Consider the following 19,505-nt stretch of genomic DNA (forward strand, 5'->3'; position numbering starts at 1 on the left):
CAGTTAATAGACAAGCTACCCATAAGCCTTATGGCCTTGTTTCATTTTGGGAGATATAAAAGGCTAGATTGGAAATTAAATACTGTGGACTCCACATATTTTGTATTTGTAATTTTTTTTGAAAGAGGATATATAATATACAATTGGATTGTATATTTTCCAAAATGGGTGGATATGCAATACCCACTCCCCCTATTATATCATATCCCATCAGATGGGATAAAAACTAAAAATACAATTTTACCCTTTTACAATGGAAAATCTGATTGTGTATATATGAACTTTACCATGAGAAATTTAATTGTGTATGACCGAAAAAATTATATTTATGAATTTTATTTTTAAATTTTTACAGCTGAATTTTTTATATAAACAATATATATTTATATAAACAAAAACGTTATTTCCGTTTTGAGATTCAAAGTTTTAATTTAATTTTTTTAATTTTAAATATAAAAAATATATTTATAATTATACTAATTTAAAAGGTTTTGAATTTTCAAAGTTCTAATTGAAAAAATATTTACCAATTTAAGAATTAAATAAATAAGTGGGCCAAATAAACTATGATATGTATTTTATTTTATTTTTTAAAATTTGCCAATTAAACTATAATATGTATTTTTTATTTGTAAGAATTTATAATACACAATTAAATTTAGAAAAATAATTTTAAAAATGTTAAAACTTAATTGATTCTAAATTATTTTTCTTAAATATTTTAAACAAATTTATATTATTATTTAATTTTTTTTATTATGTTATTGCTTAATTGATTATTTTTATTTAATATATATTGGTAAATGATTGGATGTAATGGACATACATATATATTGTCTGTTGATAGGAATAGGGACAAAATAGACATTAATATATGTTACTTGCTTATATCCCATAATTCTTTTTGCCAAACAAACATAGATAAAAAAAAAATATCCAGTACTATATCCTGAACTCAACAACCATGAGCATGTGACATATTATCCAATCCATATATCATATTCATTGCGTATAAGGTATATTATATCCTTCATTTTACATTTTGACAATCAAACAAGGCCTATATTCCTATACTTAGGCATACACATTCGAAATGAGACCCATCAAGTTAAGTAATCCAATGCCACTCAAAAGCACACCTGGAACCGTTCAATCAAAGTCACTTGATTTGTTTGGCAGAGTATGTTGATTGAAAACTAGTGAGAGCTAAAACACAGAATTTGATATACGAGCTATATTACATGGATTCGGATATGAGCGTCGGGTGCTGGTATGTATCTAGATGTCGAAGTCACCAAACCATAAATTTAAGGACACACAGACTCAGCAAAAAAATTTGTTATATTTTTATATTTTTAATCAAGTATATGAGATAAAATAGTACTATATGTAACTTATAGTGTCAAAAAGACATTTAAAAAAAATATAAGGAGTATATATATTAATAGTGTTATATGCAATTATATAAGAAGTATCCATTAAAAAATATCTGACCCTTGTCCGAGTGTCGAATGTCCAACATGGGTATTTGATTTATTTTGAACAGTCCGTGTAACATAGTATACGAGAGTGTCAACATTGCCCCTGAATAAATATTGTTTGGTGCAATGTACTTAACGTGCACTTACATCTATTGTTAAGGAATCCATACAAGCGCCTGATAGAATGGGCAATTGTGCAGGGTCTATGTCATTTCCATGATTCTCAGTCGGCATCGCCTGTGAATATATAAAAGGTTTGGGAGGCATCTGAAGGAATTCAATACTTCCTTGGAGGATCTCTACGACTTTGTTCATGGCAGGCCGGTTGCTAGGCTTCATTTGTATGCACCATAAAGCTACTACCATCATCTTCTTTACCATCCCCCTCTCCTCCTCCGTCGTCTCTTCCATTTCTATATGCTTTCCATCTGATAATTGGTCATAAACCCAGGAAGGGAAAAAAATTTGGCTTGAATTAGCTGATGCATTCCAATTCCGTCTCTTGCCTGCTATTTCCATCAACAACATTCCGAAACTATAAATATCAGCTTTATATGAAACACCTCCAATATTTTTGTAAAACAACTCTGGGGCCATGTAACCCATGGTTCCTCTTGCTGTAGTGAGAGGTACAATACTATCATCTGTTGGATACAATTTCGCAAGCCCAAAGTCAGAAACTTTTGGAGTGAAATTCTCATCAAGGAGAATGTTGTGAGGCTTTATATCAAAGTGTAGGATCTGCATATCACAACCTCGATGCAAATAATCAATCCCACGTGCCACTCCAAGAGAGATTTCATACATTTGCTTACAACTTAAGGAAGATTTTTCTTTCCCATAAAAGATGTACTTCTCGAGAGACCCATTAGGCATGAAGTCATAAACAAGAGCACGCTTAGATCTCTCGGCACAAAATCCAATTAGCTGAACCACATTGACATGATGAATCCTTCCTATGGTGGCAACTTCATTGATGAATTCTTGCCCATCAGCTTTAGGCTTACTCAACATCTTAACTGCCACAAGAGTGCCACTTCGAAGCTTTCCTTTATATACAGAACCATAGCCTCCTTCCCCTAACTTGTCCCTAAAACCTTCAGTCATTTTCTTGATATCTGAGTATGAGTACCTAATAGGCAAGAGATTATTTTGACTTCGTAGGAAACCTTCAATGCTATCAAACATTGATAAATGCCTTCTCCTAAACTTATAGATTAAAAATCCAAACACACATGGCCCACATAAAATCCTTGTTGCTAGGATGAATATTGCTCCTGTGTAGGTAGACAAAGAAGAAGTAATAAGATAATGTTCTTTTATCCTTCCATTATTGCAAGAAATTATGTTCAAGTTTTCTTTGATACTGCTGCATTTCATTTTATACTATCTTCTTTTGTATTAAGGGACATTTCCTTTGTATTACAAGATAACGTTTCCAGTGTTCACTAAATAGAACAAATACTAAATCTAACATGTCATAACTACGAATACTAAATATAGCAAGTCGTACCTAAGACAATCAGCCAGGGCAAGAATGAAGCTGCAAGAAAAATGAACAAGAAATTCAGAAATGTGACTAAGGCAGTTAAAAAGAAGAAAAAAAATAAAAAGGTGATAACAAGAGCAAGTAAACATAGCAAAGCATTCAATAAGTTATATCAATCATTCTATCAAGTGATTGAAGGCATCTTTAGATAGCAATGACAAATGCAACTATTTTCCAATCACTTTGAACATCTTATGTCGGAACCACTAGCATGACAATGAGACAAATATAAGAAGTTTTTGTTTTGTCAAACAAATATTTGAATAGAATTTTTGACAAAACATGGGCGAATCACATTCAATGGCAAAGAAAACACATTCCAGGAGGGAGTTATGCCAATATTTAGAGAGTAGAACTTGGCCAGATATGAATTTAAGACCCTTCGTAAAATGTTTTCTCTACCACTTATGGACCTATTTGTACATCTTTTCTAAGTTAAAAGTTGATCCAAAAAACAGAAAATAAAACCATCCATTCTCTTTCTTCCAGGTAATCAGCTTTTTTCGTTTATTTAAATTATTTATACCTCATAAGCTATGAGTAAAAGTGCTAGCACATAAATTTCAACCAAATTTATAATAAATTTCAAATTGAATGGGATGATAAGACTCTAAAATTTAAATACTTTACAAGTAAATGACATGTGGAGTCTACCAAGAAGACGACATGTTCAATCAAATGACCACACATACAGAGCCTACGGTAAAAAAGCTATGGGATACCACATCTAAAAATGACCAGTGTGATCAATGAAATATACGATGATGTCTAGTAACTTCAATATTTGTAACGACCCCAACATGCATATCATTATTGCATTTATATTATTATGTGAAATTTGAGTGTTTAAATGTGTGCGCTATGAGCTTAATTTGTTTATATCTGTCTGAGTTATGGAATATCTATTAGAATACTTGTTTCGAATTAGAAATTGAAGGCCTAAATGAATTCAAAAACCAAAATCGACAAGTTGAATAGGATAATTTGAATATTTAGAGCCTTTTTGGAAGTTTAATTCAAATTTAATTAAAATTAAAATTAATTAGGCAAAATCAATTAGAATTAAGTGGGATTAATTAGTCTTAAGCTTACTTAATCAACATAAGCTAATCTTTGATATATATATATATATATATGTTATAAGAGAATAGAATTTAGTTCATTATAATCAATACAGTGCTCAAATTTTAGAGTGAGAAGAAGAGAGCTAGTTCTAGAGTGAGTGAGGAGGAATTGTGAAGAGAATTGTAGGAGAGCTCAAGATTTGTGTTAGAATTCTTCAAATTCAAGCTCTAGGTATGTATTTAACCTCTAATTCTTGTACTTAACTCAACTAAGAAGTGTATTCATGATAAGAATTAAGATTATAAAAGGAATTTGAAGGAATTAGCTTAAAGATAATGAAAACTGGCTTAGAATGGTCATGCATGCATATTTCCACCGTGTTTTACTATTATGAGCATGAGTTTTGATATTCTTGTTGAGTTTGGGAGTTGAATTTTACATGCATCAAAGAATTACAAGTTTTAAATGTTTAATTTCATGTTTTGAAAGTTTCGGAAAGAGTTTGAAAACAATTCCATACATGCAACAAGTATTTGAGTTCAAATTTGTTAAATTCATGGAGTTTTGAATCTATAGTTTCAAATTGGTTCTATAACCATGTTTTTCAGAGTGTTTTCTTGTGTTTGGACCAGCCATGCAAACCTATGACTTATAGACTTATGTTTTGAAACTCGAAATTCTATTTTGAAAACCCAGAATTCGACCTCATTGCTCGAGCGATGAAGTTACCACTCGAGCACACTTTGTGATTATCCAGTAGTTTTGCAGAATTTTGCAGACCGCTCGAGCAACCAAGAGTCTGCTCGAGTGAACTCAGTTTTCATTACACTTGGCTCAAGTGACCATCGAGCCTAGATTTCAGGCATCCAGAACTTTTGCAGGCTGACCACACTGCTCGGGCCTGTTTTCAGCACCTTTTTTAATACACTTTCATTTGCATATTTTCACTTCCATGTCCTTTTAAGCATTCATAGGCTTTGTTTACGTTTCATTAAAGAAGGAACAAGCTAGAAACCCATTTACGAAATTGAATTAAGATAGAATGCTTGTTTGAATATTGTGCTTCAATGTGTATTTGTTATGTGTTTTGTGTTGGTTGGTCACCCAAAGCCTAATGTTTGTTCAAGTCCATTGTGAGTAATATCTCTATAAAGATATGTTCAAATGTATTTGACTTGTTCAAGAATGAAATTTTGAGATCTTATTTTGTTTATCTATGAATGAATGTCCTTTTGGAAAATGTATTCATGGCATCCTTTAGTGAGGCCCTTGCTTGAGAGACACAATACAAAAAAATAAAATTCCTAACTATCTTCTTATACAACAATCAAATTATCAGAGCTATTAATTGAAATATATTGTTGACATCATTAAAAATTATTATTTGACTTAATGGTTGTTTAAGGGATTATTTGTTGTGCAATTAGAAATTTTAAGATGCATGATGTAATTTCTAAAACTATAGGGGCAATTAATATTTTAAGCTGTATTTATAATGTATCCTAAATTTTTATGTATCTCATAGTAAGTATATGTGGGTGTTTGGGAAGTGGGTTTTTATATAGGTTTTTTTAGATGTAGGATATTATTGGATAAAATTTTTTTAGTGTTTGAGGAGATAGTTGGATTTTTTTATGATTGTATGTGATGTTTGTGAGAGAAAAAGTGAAATGATAATGGGGTTGGATGTGATATTTTGTTTGGATGTGTTTTTTTTTTATTCTGTAAAAAGTTTGTCTTTTTGTGTAAAAAATCAAAAAAAAACCCAGCACACAAACTTCCCAAACACCACCATATGTATCTTTAAAGAAAAAATTGCAAATCGGCAATACAGTAAGAAAATAATTACATTATAGATGAAAACCGTTTTTTTTAGTAACTTTGGCACACATAAAGGACTTGCATCATGCGAACAAAATCGTTTGGCACACAAAATCGTTTAAGTTTTCACACAAAATTGTTTAAGTTTTCACAAACATACATAAATTAATCCATAAAAAATTGAGAAATCACGATTTATATATATTTGTGAGAATTTATGCGATTTTGTGAGATAACTTATGTATATTTGTGAGAACGTCACTTCATTCAAGTATACATATATTGCATGCCAAAATTAATAGGACATCACTACTTTCCACGTCCTTCTTGGCGTTCAGATTATTTGAAAATATATATATATATATATATATTAGACAACAGAAAATAAAGATAGAACTATAAATAAATAACAAAGCCCCCTTCCACCCCCCCTAAGAATGGGGACGAGGTGGGGCGGGGCGGGGGCAGGGATCACCCTCCCCGTCCCCGATCCCCGAAGGCACAAAAGTCCCCGTCCCCGTCCCCGATCCCCGGCGGGGAACCAATCACCCTCCCCGGCCCCGCCCCCTAATGGGGATCGGGGATCCCCAACCCCGAAAAATCCCCGTACAAAAACAGCGTCCACAACAAACAACAACCACCCCAACAAATCAACAACCACAACATTACAACAGCTGAACCAAAAAAAAAAAAAATGATGAGCCAAAAACAACAAATGAACAAACAACAACCCAACACAACAACAGATGTATATATATAACTTAAAAAAAAAAAAATTATTCATCAACAAGAGAGAGAGAGAGAGAGAGAGCTTCTGCAGCTTCAGCTTCAAAAAAATTTGTTCATCAACGAGAGAGAGAGATTGGTAGCTTCAGATCGAACCACGATCCAAATCGGTAGCTTCAGATCGAACCACGGTCTGTCCAAATCGAACCAACCACAATCCTGGTCCTGTGTACGGATGAAAGATGGTGAAGAAGAAGAAATGATCGAACCACAATCTAAGTGAAAAAAAGTTTCAGATCGAACCACGATCCCGTGAGTGAGGGAGAGAGAGACGATGGCGATGTGATCCGTGGAGGAGGAGGATCCCGTGAGTGAAGGAGAGAGAGACGATGGCGATGTGATCCGTGGAGGAGAAGGAGGAGGAGGGAGGAGGGGAGTGGTGGGAGTATTAGTGGAGGAGGAGGTGGAGGTGAGAGATGGTGAAGAAGGAAGAGAGACCAGAGACGGTGGAGAGGAAGAGAGATGTGAGGAATGGAGAGAGAGAGTAGATCTACATCAATGAATGAGAGAAAGAGTAGATGGAGATGAGAATAAAAAAAGTATATATACCTAAATGAATAAAAGATAGGGATGACTCATCAGGGATATATAATATATATAATATATATATCATTCGGGGGAACAAACGGGGCGGGGCTCGGGGCCGGGGGCGGGGCGGGCCGGGACTGAAATATGTATCCCCGTCCCCGGCCCGAATATCATCGAGGATTTTTTTTTTTATCACCATCCCCGGCCCGTCGGGGATATTTTTCGGGGAATAACAGTTATATTCGGGATCGGGGGGTCGGGTCCCCATCGGGTCGGTTTCAGATTGCCATCCCTAACACCCCCCCCCCAAAAAAAAAAAAAACAACGTAGATATATAAATAAATAAAAAAAAATACTGGAGGCATCAAAGAAATTCTAACATAGGGAAAAAAATATATTAAAACATGAATAATTAAAATTTTAAAATCATAAATCATGGATACTTATTATTTTTAAAATAATTAGTTGCATGGACTAACCTATATATATATTTTTTAATCTACTTTATACATTTAAAATTTATCATTATTAGTATAAGTTTTTTAGCTCCAAAGTAACATGTTTCGGTTTATAGATTTTTTTTTTTTATGGACTCCAAAACAATGGATTAACCTATATATATATATCCATTTTATAAATTTAAAATTTATAATTTGTAGTATGAGATTTTTAGCTCCAAAATAATATGTTTTGGTTTATAGATTTACTTTTTTATTGATCTCAAACATCAATAAGAGTAATTCTAACAATTTTGATAATATTGATTAGAACAATACAAGTTTCTATAAATATTGTATCACATTGCAAATATAGTAACATAATTTAAGGAACAAACCTTAATGATATTAATTTAAGGAACAAATTAAGAATTTAAACTAAAGAGAAAAACAATAATTTTTAACCAATCATTATCGTTTGGAAACTTGGCTATTTTAGTTGGCTTTTTGACTTTTTGGTTATTTTAGCATGACTAAAAAAGTTATATTTAGAATGATAGTCGGCTTTTTTGTATAGTTGATTTGACGATTGTGAGAGAAAAAGTGCAATGATTATTGTTTGAATGTGACATTTTGTCTTATTGGTTATTTTAGCATATTTTATCTTTATTGGCTATTTTAACCTAAACCACCTTTCTAAAAAAAAAAAAAAAAACCTAAACCTAACTTCCCAAACAAGGAGACAATGATATTTGAGATTCTTGATAATTTAAAATTTTAAAAATTTGAGAAAAAAGGGTTGGGAGTTTCAATCTCAAAGGCCTAACAATGTTTTTGCTTAGGGCCAGGCTTCTCTCCAGTCCAAGATTGGACTGGAGCGTGCTGTTGGGCTCGTGGAAGCCCACCACGGGTCTTGTTTTGATAATCCGAACCGTTCAATGTGTAGAACTCGTTGAGTACTTTAACTCTATAAAAAATCACGTTGATTAGATATTGATAACTACTTGATCGAATCAGATTCCTGTCAATGGTAAATATAATTTTCAAAATAAATTGATACAAAAATCTAATCCAATCAAGTAGCTGTCGATATCCAATCAACGTGATTTTTTACAAGGATAAAGTACTCGACGAGTTCTACACATTGAACGGTTTGGATTATCGCAATAGGACCTATGATGGGACCCACAAGCCTAACAGTACCGTCATGTCCACTTTATGGACTAGAGGCAAGCCTGACCCTTTTGCTTATATAGTAGTATAAATTTTTTGTTATTAAAATGTTTAGAATTGTAGAATCGAACCATACTTGTTATATAGATTTAACCATTCGATTACTGTTTCAATTTTCAAAGAATCCTAGGGACCGATTCGATGATTTACTTTAAAACTGGACCAATCTGATTCATGAACACCCCTATCACAAATAAGTTGTACCAAACAATAGTCTTGCAAACAATTGAGAGGATTAAAAATCAAAGAAAGAATACTCACTTGAGATGAAGCTCCACAACTTGCCTGCAATTTTTGGCAAAAAAATTATGTTAGTCAACCAAAATTTGCAAAAACTAGTGAGAATTAAAGATGTCAAGCAGACCACATCCTTATTTAATTTTCACAACATTATCTTTTCAATCATTAAAATGAAATAACGTGCACTATCAGCCTTCTTGCTCTATCCTGATGGCATCTCCATCAATTTGCATTAAAAGAATTTATAGCTACTAATTCAGATAACTACTAAAATAGTCAAGCTGACATTTGTAAATTAGCACTTATTGTTCAACAAGTGAAAAGGTAAAAGAATTTATAGCTACTAATTCAGATAACTACTAAAATAGTCAAGCTGACATTTGTAAATTAGCACTTATTGTTCAACAAGTGAAAAAGTTCAATATTGCATTGTGATAGGGTCAACCCTCAGTTTTTAAAGCTACAAGCGAAGCTTTAATATGGGGCTTTTTATACATTCACATAAAAAAATAAAAAAATAAATAAAGTTGGCTTCCATACACTACAAGAAACTGCACTTTTAGCAACCACTTTCCGCGATCAATATAAAGTTAGCAGGTAAAAGTTAACTTTTGACGACCAAATATTAATTAGTCGCGAATAATTATTATTTTTGACGACCAAATATGAGTTGGTCGCAGAAAGTCATATTTTGGCGACTAAAAAATGAGTTGGTCGCAGAAAGTGGTATGGTTTTGGCGACTAACTACAAATTTGGTCGCGGAAGGTCATATTTTGGCAACCAAAAAATAAGTTGGTCGTGGAAGATTAAAAATAAGTTGGTTGTGGAATTGGCAACCAAAAGTTTGGTCGCCAAATATTTATTTTTAGCGACAAAAAATATTTTAGTCGCCGTATATTAAGTTTCGGCTACTAAAATTATTTAGTCGCCGAATGAAAAATAAAAAATTATTTTTTATCTTTGGCGACCAAAATTTTGGTCACCAAAAACTTATTTTCAGCAACCAAATAAAAAATATTTTTATTGTTTAAAAATAAAATAAAATCTGTATTTGTGCTTTTCAACTAGGCAAAGACTAATCCAATCAAATGATTTAGGATTGAAATCATTCAGGCAGTTGGATTATTGGAAACATGAAAAAAAATTCGCACCAAAACATAAATTTTGAAATTGAAATTTCAAACTTAAAAGTCTTCATAAACAGAGTGCGAGACTCCACTTCCTCTATCAATCCCAAAACAAAAGACTTCTTCCAAAGAATTGGCAAAACTAAGCTACTAATCTATGGCTATCTCAGGCAAAATCACCACCACCACCAATCCATCTCCAACTCTCCATCCTCCTTACTTACAGGTCCTCTCTTTCTCTCTCTCTCTCTCTCTCCCTACTTTTAGTTCTTGTGGATCTACAGTTAAAACATTTTTTAAATTTTTGTTGTTGTTGTTTGATGCAGATGATAAGCGAAGCAATATCGTCATTGAAGGATCGCACAGGTTCAAGCCAGCCAGCGATCACGAAATTCATGGAAGAAAAGTACAGCTCTCTACTTCCCCCAAATTTCAAGAAAATGTTGTCGATTCAATTGAAGAAGTTTGTGAAATCGGAGAAACTTGTCAAAATCAAAAACTCGTATGAGGTGTCTGCATCCGAGAACGTGAAATTGGTTGCTACTGCTGCTGCTGCTTCTATCAAAGAATTCGAGAAACCAGACAAAGCAATTGTGAAGAACAGAGAGAAGACGAAGAGGCTAAGCCAAGTCAAAACTCCAGAGGCTCTGAAGAAGAAGAAGAAAGTTTTGACCCCTGCAAAGAGGAACTCATCCAAGTCGGTCAAGGTTAGGGCTTGATAACGATGATGTTTAATGGTGATTTCAAGTAATACATATGTAGTAGGAATATGGAATGTAATAATAGTAATCCGACTGTTAGATCTACGTTTCTTCTAATTTGCTTGTAAGTCTAACTTTCTGCATATATATTGTGTTTAATCTGAGCTCAAAAGTACCTCAAATATATATATATATATATATATATATTTCATGAAATTTTCTATTCAGGCATACAAAAAATTAGTCGACTGGAATACCATGGAATACCATGTTTATTGGATATGCTGACTGGATATGTTTATTGGAATATGTTTATTGGAATACGTTTTATATGTTTGTTGGAATATGTTTATTGAAAAATTAGTCGACTGGATATGTTTATTGGAATACCATGTTTATATTTCATGACATGTTTATTGGATAGAATGGAATACCATGGAATACCCTTTCTTCCTTTTCTGCTTAATATTGGATTGAAGTTTTATAAACAAAAACTGATTGTTCTCAAAAACAAAAAACAAAAAAAAAAAAAAAAAAAAGAGATTTGGCGACTAAAAAATTAGTCGGCAAATTCTACACTTTTGCGACTAAAATAATTGGTCGTTAATTTCTTATTTTTTGGCGACTAAATTGTTAGTCGGCGATTCCTCGACATTTGGTGACTCATCTGTTTGGTCGTGAAATGTGACAATTGGCGACTAAGATATATGGTCGGCAAAATATCACTTTTCGCGACCAAAATGTTTTAGCGACAAAATGGATTAGTCGCAGTAATGATATATTTAGCGACCAACAATTTAGTCGGCAAATCCAACTTTTCCCGACCAACCAAAATTTTGGTCGCGAATTACTTTTGCCGACCCTCAATTGGCGACCAAAGTAGCGACCAAAAAAATTGGTCGCGGATGATTTTTGCCGACTAAAAATGGGCTTTTAGCGACTAATTTTTTGGTCGACAAAAGTGTTAATTCTTGTAGCGATATATAACTACTAAAATTGTTAGTAAAATTCAATTTATAATAAGAAGAAGAAAGAAAAGGAAAAAAAGGGGGGGGGGGGGGTATACCAAAAAACCTAAAACTATAATACCAGATAAAACCGAACAAATTGTAGCGAAATATCACTTACACATTACTCTCCTCGTATTTTTACTTACAAAATTACTATCTAAATTTGCATAATCTAGGATGCGATTATATTTTTATTTGAGACGTAATAAGTAAAATAGCAAAATAAAAAAATTAGACCTAGTATAAGACTTTGAACAAAACTTTATCAATTTCTTTTTTTTTTTTTATTTATAATTTTTCGCTGTTTGGCTCAAAAAAAAAAATTAGAAAATACTCTCAAATAATTTACATGAAAAAAGACTTTGAACAAAAACTTTATTAAGTCAAAATTTTCTTAAATTGTATCCTCAAAAAAGGTCCAAAATTTCAAAAATCAACTCAATGAACAAAATAACAGTAAGCATCCATTGATGCATTTTATCAAACAGTTGACAGACAAGGAAAATGGGAGTAAAGCTCACACCTTCCACATGAACTGCAATGAGAGAAACTATGCATCACAAACAAACGCAACAAGCTATACCAATTTCCAACATCAAAAACTTTATCTATGTCCAAACCCTCTTGTCGTATAAAATTTCAAAAAACCAGTAGTGGTTTTCTTGGACACTCACCACAATAGTGTGCTCCTAAAGAAATGCCAGTGAAATTTATGTACATTCATTTCAAATCAAAAATCAAAAGACTTGTACCATCTAAAAAAAAATCAAAAGACTTATTAAAAATTTGTCATCAACACATCATTCCAATGTATAAAATTCCTGTTTGCAAATCAATTTCCGGTGTAAAATATTTCTTGGTAATTTTGTTTTACATTTTGTACATCCTAAACATTAAGTATAAAATATATTTTTCATCAAAACAAAAGGGATCAGAAAATTTTACTCACTTAGAAAGGAAGGCTGAAAAGAGCAGACACTGGAGCAAGCGGCAACGACATTCACGGCATCGCCGAAGCAAGATGCCCGTTTTTTGCAACCTTTACAGGTTTTGAACTCCCACGAAACCTCAAACCCATATTCCAACGCCTTGTTAACATCCGAGAGTGAAAAACTCGATGCAATTTCAGTTCCAATCAGCAATGGTGAGGAAGAAACAGCAATGGTCTGGACAGTGCAGGAATCGGCAATATACCAAACACTCACTTGTCCAGCCACAACGTAAGAAAAGCCTTTCAGTGACGAGGAATCGATTCCATTGTCGCAATAAGAAGTTGTGTTAATGTAATAAGGAGATTTCACTGGATTTTCACAATTCAAGAACACTAGTAAGGATATACCAGTCGAAGTATAGGGATCTCCGGAAGTCAAGTTGGAAGGGGTTAAAGAATGATTAGGGAAAGAGGAACAAACGTTGGTGTTGTTGTTGTTGTTGGTTTGTATGCCGATATCGATGAGGCGGATTGTGGAGTTGTCGTAGTTGATGGAATGAACGTAGTATTTTGCGGAGGATAAGGATAGGATTGTGCGATTGTTGTCGCAGGACAGAGTGAAGTTGTTGTTAACTCCTCCGCAGATTTGTGTGTCGGATTGCAATTGGAAGGGGAAGGTGATGTTATGGATGTCTCCGCATGAACTGCCGATGAGCTGCTGGTTTTGATTTCTGCCATGGCAAGTTGAGAAGAACAGGAGGAGAAGTACAACAACAAGGGCTCTGTAACACATAGAAGCCTTCTCTTCTGCACCAATTTTCTCCTCTGTAAGATATGTTGAATTAAATGATGTATCCCTTGGGAATACGTTGTCCCCGTCAGCTGTAAATAAGCTAGACTCTTTTTGTTAGATCAACTTGATTATGAACACTATTATAAGTGGTCATGATATTATTATATTATTATAATTTTGTAGTCATCAATTGTGTTGTTTTGATTGAAAGTCTCATAAGTCAGAAGCTCAGAGCTTGATAGTCAAAAACAATGAGCTTCAAATTAATTATCACATTCTAAAGTTTGAAAAAGAAAATCTGCTCTTAATTGAAGGATGTAGTAATTAAAATAGAATGTTATAATTAGTATTTCATCAATTATTTTAGATATTTTATTTTTTTAAATTCCCACTTATAAGTTGTAAAATACTTTCAAAAATCTCTCTTTACAAATAATACTAAAATTATTTTTGTAAAAATATTTCACTCATTCAAATACATACCCTCATACCCCTCACATCTCAAAAATCTTCTTCTGCATGTGGCGGTCATTTTAGTGGGTATAAAACAGCCGCCAAGGTTTTGCAAAGTGAGTTTTATTGGCCAACTATTTTTAAAGATGCCCATCAATTGTGTACAATTTGTTTGCGTTGTCAGCAAATAGGTTCAATGTCTCATCGTGATATGATGCTAATGTTCCCTATTTTAGTGGTAGAGATTTTTGATGTATGAGGTATTGATTTCATGGCCTATTCCCGTCATTTTACCACTCGAATGGTGTGATTAAAGGCGATGTTCACATATAGGTGAACTGTTCCAGCACAACAACTCAATCCATATACTTAGTCAGGGAAGTGACAAACAAAAAATACTCACGACACGAAATATCAATACAAAAACTTCTCTACACAAACATAACTCGAGTTAGATCCATATTTAAATTTTCATAACTCACAAATATAATAGAGCGAATAAAAATATAACTAAATAGATTTGTATCCAACAATCTTAACTAAACAGCTTTGCATTGGAGTTGAGAAGAAACATAAATGTGAGGGTCCTATTAAAGTAAAGTCAAATAATTTTGGTCAAAGATAGGATGATGGGTATGAAGCCTCATCAGTCAACCCTCAATTAGTCAAAAACAGTAAGCTTCGAATTAATTATCATATTCTAGATTTTAGAAAATAAAAATTAAAAATATATTTTAATTGAAGGATGTAATAATTAAAATATATATATATATATATATATATAAAATAGAGATACTCTATTATATTATTTAATAGTAAGTATAACAATCTTTTTCTTAAATTAAAATAATTATAAATTTATATTTATATTTTATAATTATTAGATATATAATGAAATAAATTTGTAGACATAGTCCTACCCAAAAAAAAATTAATAATAATACTTGTTATACACATAGAATAAAGAGGATCAAAAGTCAATTAAAAACTACTAGTTGATGATGTATCTGTTCTGTATGGATATTTTGCCATCACGTTCACATGGGATGCCAATAGATAGGTAGGGACCAACCAACCCACTGTGTATTGATGAGTTGAATAGGCTGATGGCTGAGAGGAAGGAATAAAGGACAATGGCCAAACCACCAAACATTGAAACATCTATATACAGAGAGAGAGAGAGAGAGATGAAACTCCAAAGATAGTAACCAAGGGAGCATGGTGATCTTCCTGATTCTCTTCTTGGTCCTGAAACTCTCAGCAGGACAAGATGAGTGCACCCCAACAACATGCTCAGACCACGGTCCAACCATCCGATTCCCATTCCGTCTAAACAACCGCCAGCCTCAACACTGTGGCTATCCCGGCTTCGATCTTTCTTGCTCCCAAAACAACGACACGGTCCTTGACCTCCCATTTTCTGTCAAAGTTTTCATCAACCACATAAATTACACATCTCAATCCATTCACATCGCAGACCCAGATGGTTGTTTTCCTAGCCAGCTTCGACACCTCAACTTGTCTTCCTCTCCATTCCAATTCTCCAATTTCGTCAATGATTTCAGCTTATTCAGTTGCCCTGCAAAAGGGCAACAATTCCAATACAAGACCTGCATTCCCGGGGAACCGGGTCGTGAAGTTATTGCTGTTTACAATGATTTTTTCATCTTCAATCTTGGACTTATCTACTACTACCCCTTATTATCTTGCAGAAAGTTGTATAATATTTCGTCTGTTCCTTCTGAGGTATTTGATCGAACATCCGATCTGCAATTGAAATGGTCGAAACAGATATGTGGCAACTGTGAAGCAGAAGGCAAGTATTGTAGATTGAAGATCAGTAACAGCACGGGACATGAAAATTTTGAATGCTTTGGCTTCCTCAAACCACCAAAGGAAGGTAGGTACCTTTTTCTTTGGTTTCCCTAGTTTAATTTCGTATTCAATTAGGCCTTCCAGTATCTTCTTTTGCATTCATTTCAGTAGGTTTGGACCTATATTTTAGAATTTTTTATTTGTTTTGGTGGTTTGATTTGGTTTTCGAGGTGAAGAACTTACAGGAGAAACAAAGCTAATGTTTTTAATGTAAGCAATGAGTTTATTAAAAGGTTACTTAGGTTGGTTTTATATTTGTTGACAGCGTTACTTATGCAGAAGTTGTTAAAATCGGAATCTTAAATTAGATTATTGAAAATGTTTATGGAATCGGATCGTAAAATCAGATTGAGAGTCATAAGATTCTATCAAAAAAAGACAAATTACGTAATAATTTAATTTCAATAAATATTTCTTTAAAAAGTATATAGAAAATAAACATATATTCTACTTAAAAAAAAGTGAAGATATTGTGAAAAATATAATACTCCATATAAATGTAAATATAATATTATATAATAGAAAACTCAATAGTAAAAGTTTTGCATTTCTCCAAAAGGGAAGGTGAAGAAGAAGAATTCTATAACAAAATACTGTGCAATCTACAATAATGCATAACAAATTAAGAAAAAGTATTATTGTTCCAAAAAAAAAAATTATTTAACTAAATTGGATATGAAAATAAATTAAAAACTCAAAAAAGCGGTTTAACTAAATGATAAGATTTGTCGTTAGCATCCTTAGTGGAGTAGGTTCGAGTCACGAAAATAGTCTCTCCTAAAATTGGGGGTAAAGTTGCATTCATGTTGCCCTCCTTATGCCTCACTAAAGCTAAATTTATCTTTCCCACTAATTAGTTTTCTTAAATTATTACAATATTTAAATGTTTATTTCTTACATTATTTTTCTTAGTCTATTTGATTCAATACTACTTAATTTTTTGAATTCATTTTGACCACATAAATTGGTATTTAGACAAAATATAAAAATTACAATAAAATAGGCCATATAATACAAAACAAGTTTACAAATTGGATCGGATAAGGTCAAATTTGGCTTAGGATTCCACAATCCTGTAAGATTCAATTACTAGGATCAAAAGATCCTACCTGTAAAGGATTTTTTACACAATCCAGATCGATTCATAAAATCGTAGGATCGTAAGATCCATACTGGGATTCTTTGGGCAGAAAATAATTTTTTTGAAAATATTTTTTGTATTTTTTGACATTCGATATAATAGAAAATGAAAACTCAAGAGAAAATATTTTTCATGGTTAGTGCAAAGTAAGTTTATTTGGATAGAAAATATTTTTTATTTTTAAAAAGCAAAAACATTTTCCGAACTAAACTCTTACCAACATCACCACACTACTACCATCACTCTCACATCTACCACCACACCATTGCCACGGCCACCATCACCACGCCACTACCTCCACCACCACCAACACCACCACATATAGAAAAATGTTTTCTCCATAAAATATTTTCTGTAGAAAATATATCCGTCCAAACAAACAGAGCACTAAGGTAGTTTTGTATCTCTCTATTATTAAATTTTGAAGCTTGTATTTTTTCTGATCAAAATGAAATAAAATAAAATATTATGGCCCTCTACAGTTGGGTTGACAAAAGAAATTGTTAAGAGATCTTAAAATATCAAGTGAAAAGATAATATGATATATTGTGGGAATTCCAAATGCTTGAGAAGCTAACAAGTCTTCTCTATATTTTACAGGTGAATTGAAAAGGCGACTAGTGATTGCAGGTAAAACTCTCCACCTGCCTTTCCATATTTGCAGTGAAGATGGAATTTTCCTTCCTAATTTGGTTGTTATAAATTGCAGGTGCGGTTGTAGGCTCTTTTCTTCTTCTTGTAGTTGTCATTGCATTGTATTGTGTCCACAGAGCAAAGAAAATAAAGAGAGAGGACCAATTAAAGATTGACAGCTTTTTGGAGGATTACAGGGCTCTCAAGCCATCAAGATATTCTTATGCAGACATCAAAAAAATTACAAATCAATTCATAGACAAAGTAGGTCAAGGAGGTTATGGAACAGTGTACAAGGGACAGCTTTCCAATGATGTTTATGTTGCAGTGAAAATCCTCAACAGTTCAAAGGGAAAGGGGGAAGATTTCATCAACGAAGTGGGAATAATAGGTAGAATCCACCACATCAATGTGGTTCGCCTGGTTGGATATTGTGCTGATGGGTTTAGAAGAGCTCTTATTTATGAATTCTTACCAAATGATTCACTGCAAAAGTTCATGTCATCCGATCACGAGAAAGGTTTACTTGGTTGGAAGAAGTTGCAAGATATTGCTATAGGCATAGCCAAAGGAATTGAATATCTTCACCAAGGGTGTGATCAACGAATCCTTCACTTCGATATTAAACCCCATAATGTCTTGTTGGACCACAACTTAAATCCGAAGATCTCAGATTTTGGTCAAGCAAAGTTGTGCTCAAAGGAACAAAGTATTGTATCCATGACTACTGCTAGGGGAACCATTGGCTATATCGCACCTGAAGTATTCTCCAGGAACTTTGGGAATGTGTCATACAAATCAGATATCTATAGCTTTGGGATGTTGTTGCTTGAAATGGTAGGAGAGAAAAAGGATTTTAATGTAACAGTGCAGAACACCAACCAAGTGTACTTTCCTGAATGGATTTACAATCGTTTGCATCGTGGGGAGGAGCTGGGAATCCAGCTGAGGGATGATGCGGATGCCAAGATTGCAAAGAAGTTAGCGATTGTGGGACTTTGGTGCATTCAGTGGTACCCGATAGATCGACCCTCCATGAATGTTGTGGTTAAAATGCTAGAAGGTGATGAGGACACTCTGATCATGCCCGCCAATCCATTTTCTTCCACAAATCCAACAGCAACTAGTGCAGCTGTGGATGTAAGGCCTGTAAATAGTGAGTTAGAAATTATTGTTGAATCTGAAATTAGTATTGAATCTGAATAACAAAGCTAAACTATGTCAGTTTTATTATAGTTTCATCGGAGTAGAAATCTCTCCATTGTCATCGATCAATGACTGGTCCTTTTTTATGCATAAATATAGTATTTGATTAACACATTTGGAAGGTTATGGCATAGTCAGTTAACAAAGAGCTAGTTCATTTAATCTGGTTTTTATCATAGCTAGGAAGCACTTCATATCATTATGCAGCAACTACATGAATTAATTAAGATTGTTCAAGGTCAATTTTTTTAGGGTGACTTGGCTCTCAGCTTGCAACCATAAGATTCTACTTTTCTATATTAACAATTACTGCTAGATTGGCCACTTAACAATTCCTTTTCCTTCTTTCTTTTCTTGCTTCATTTCAACATCAAATGCTCAACATCAAATGCAATAATCTCCAACAAGTCATTTTAAATCATTACAATTTTCTTAAAACGCAAGCTCTGAAATGTATGTTTGCATTAAATCCCCATTATGTAATTCAAACCATA

At 33.2% G+C, this 19,505-nt stretch overlaps 2 protein-coding genes across 2 annotated transcripts; one reads left to right on the top strand and one right to left on the bottom strand.

Moving 5' to 3' along the window:
* Positions 1-1,455: 1,455 nt before the first annotated feature.
* On the bottom strand, positions 1,456-13,847 carry LOC145797261 (LEAF RUST 10 DISEASE-RESISTANCE LOCUS RECEPTOR-LIKE PROTEIN KINASE-like 2.3). The gene is made up of 4 exons (XM_082883976.1): positions 12,929-13,847; positions 9,162-9,185; positions 2,995-3,024; positions 1,456-2,758 (listed from the first exon to the last, which is right to left on the bottom strand). Exons 1-4 carry the CDS (start codon positions 13,701-13,703, stop codon positions 1,614-1,616), a joined length of 1,974 nt encoding a protein of 657 aa, XP_082740102.1. The 5' UTR covers positions 13,704-13,847; the 3' UTR covers positions 1,456-1,613.
* Positions 13,848-15,216: 1,369 nt separating this feature from the next.
* On the top strand, positions 15,217-19,125 carry LOC114263305 (rust resistance kinase Lr10). Its single transcript, XM_028203806.2, has 3 exons — positions 15,217-16,056; positions 17,773-17,802; positions 17,882-19,125. The coding sequence occupies exons 1-3, from the start codon at positions 15,375-15,377 to the stop codon at positions 19,009-19,011; spliced, it is 1,842 nt and encodes a 613-aa protein (XP_028059607.2). The 5' UTR covers positions 15,217-15,374; the 3' UTR covers positions 19,012-19,125.
* Positions 19,126-19,505: the final 380 nt, after the last annotated feature.

This window comes from Camellia sinensis, chromosome 1 (genome assembly GCF_055761805.1).
Source record: "Camellia sinensis isolate YWXY chromosome 1, ASM5576180v1, whole genome shotgun sequence".
Classification (NCBI taxonomy): domain Eukaryota; kingdom Viridiplantae; phylum Streptophyta; class Magnoliopsida; order Ericales; family Theaceae; genus Camellia; species Camellia sinensis.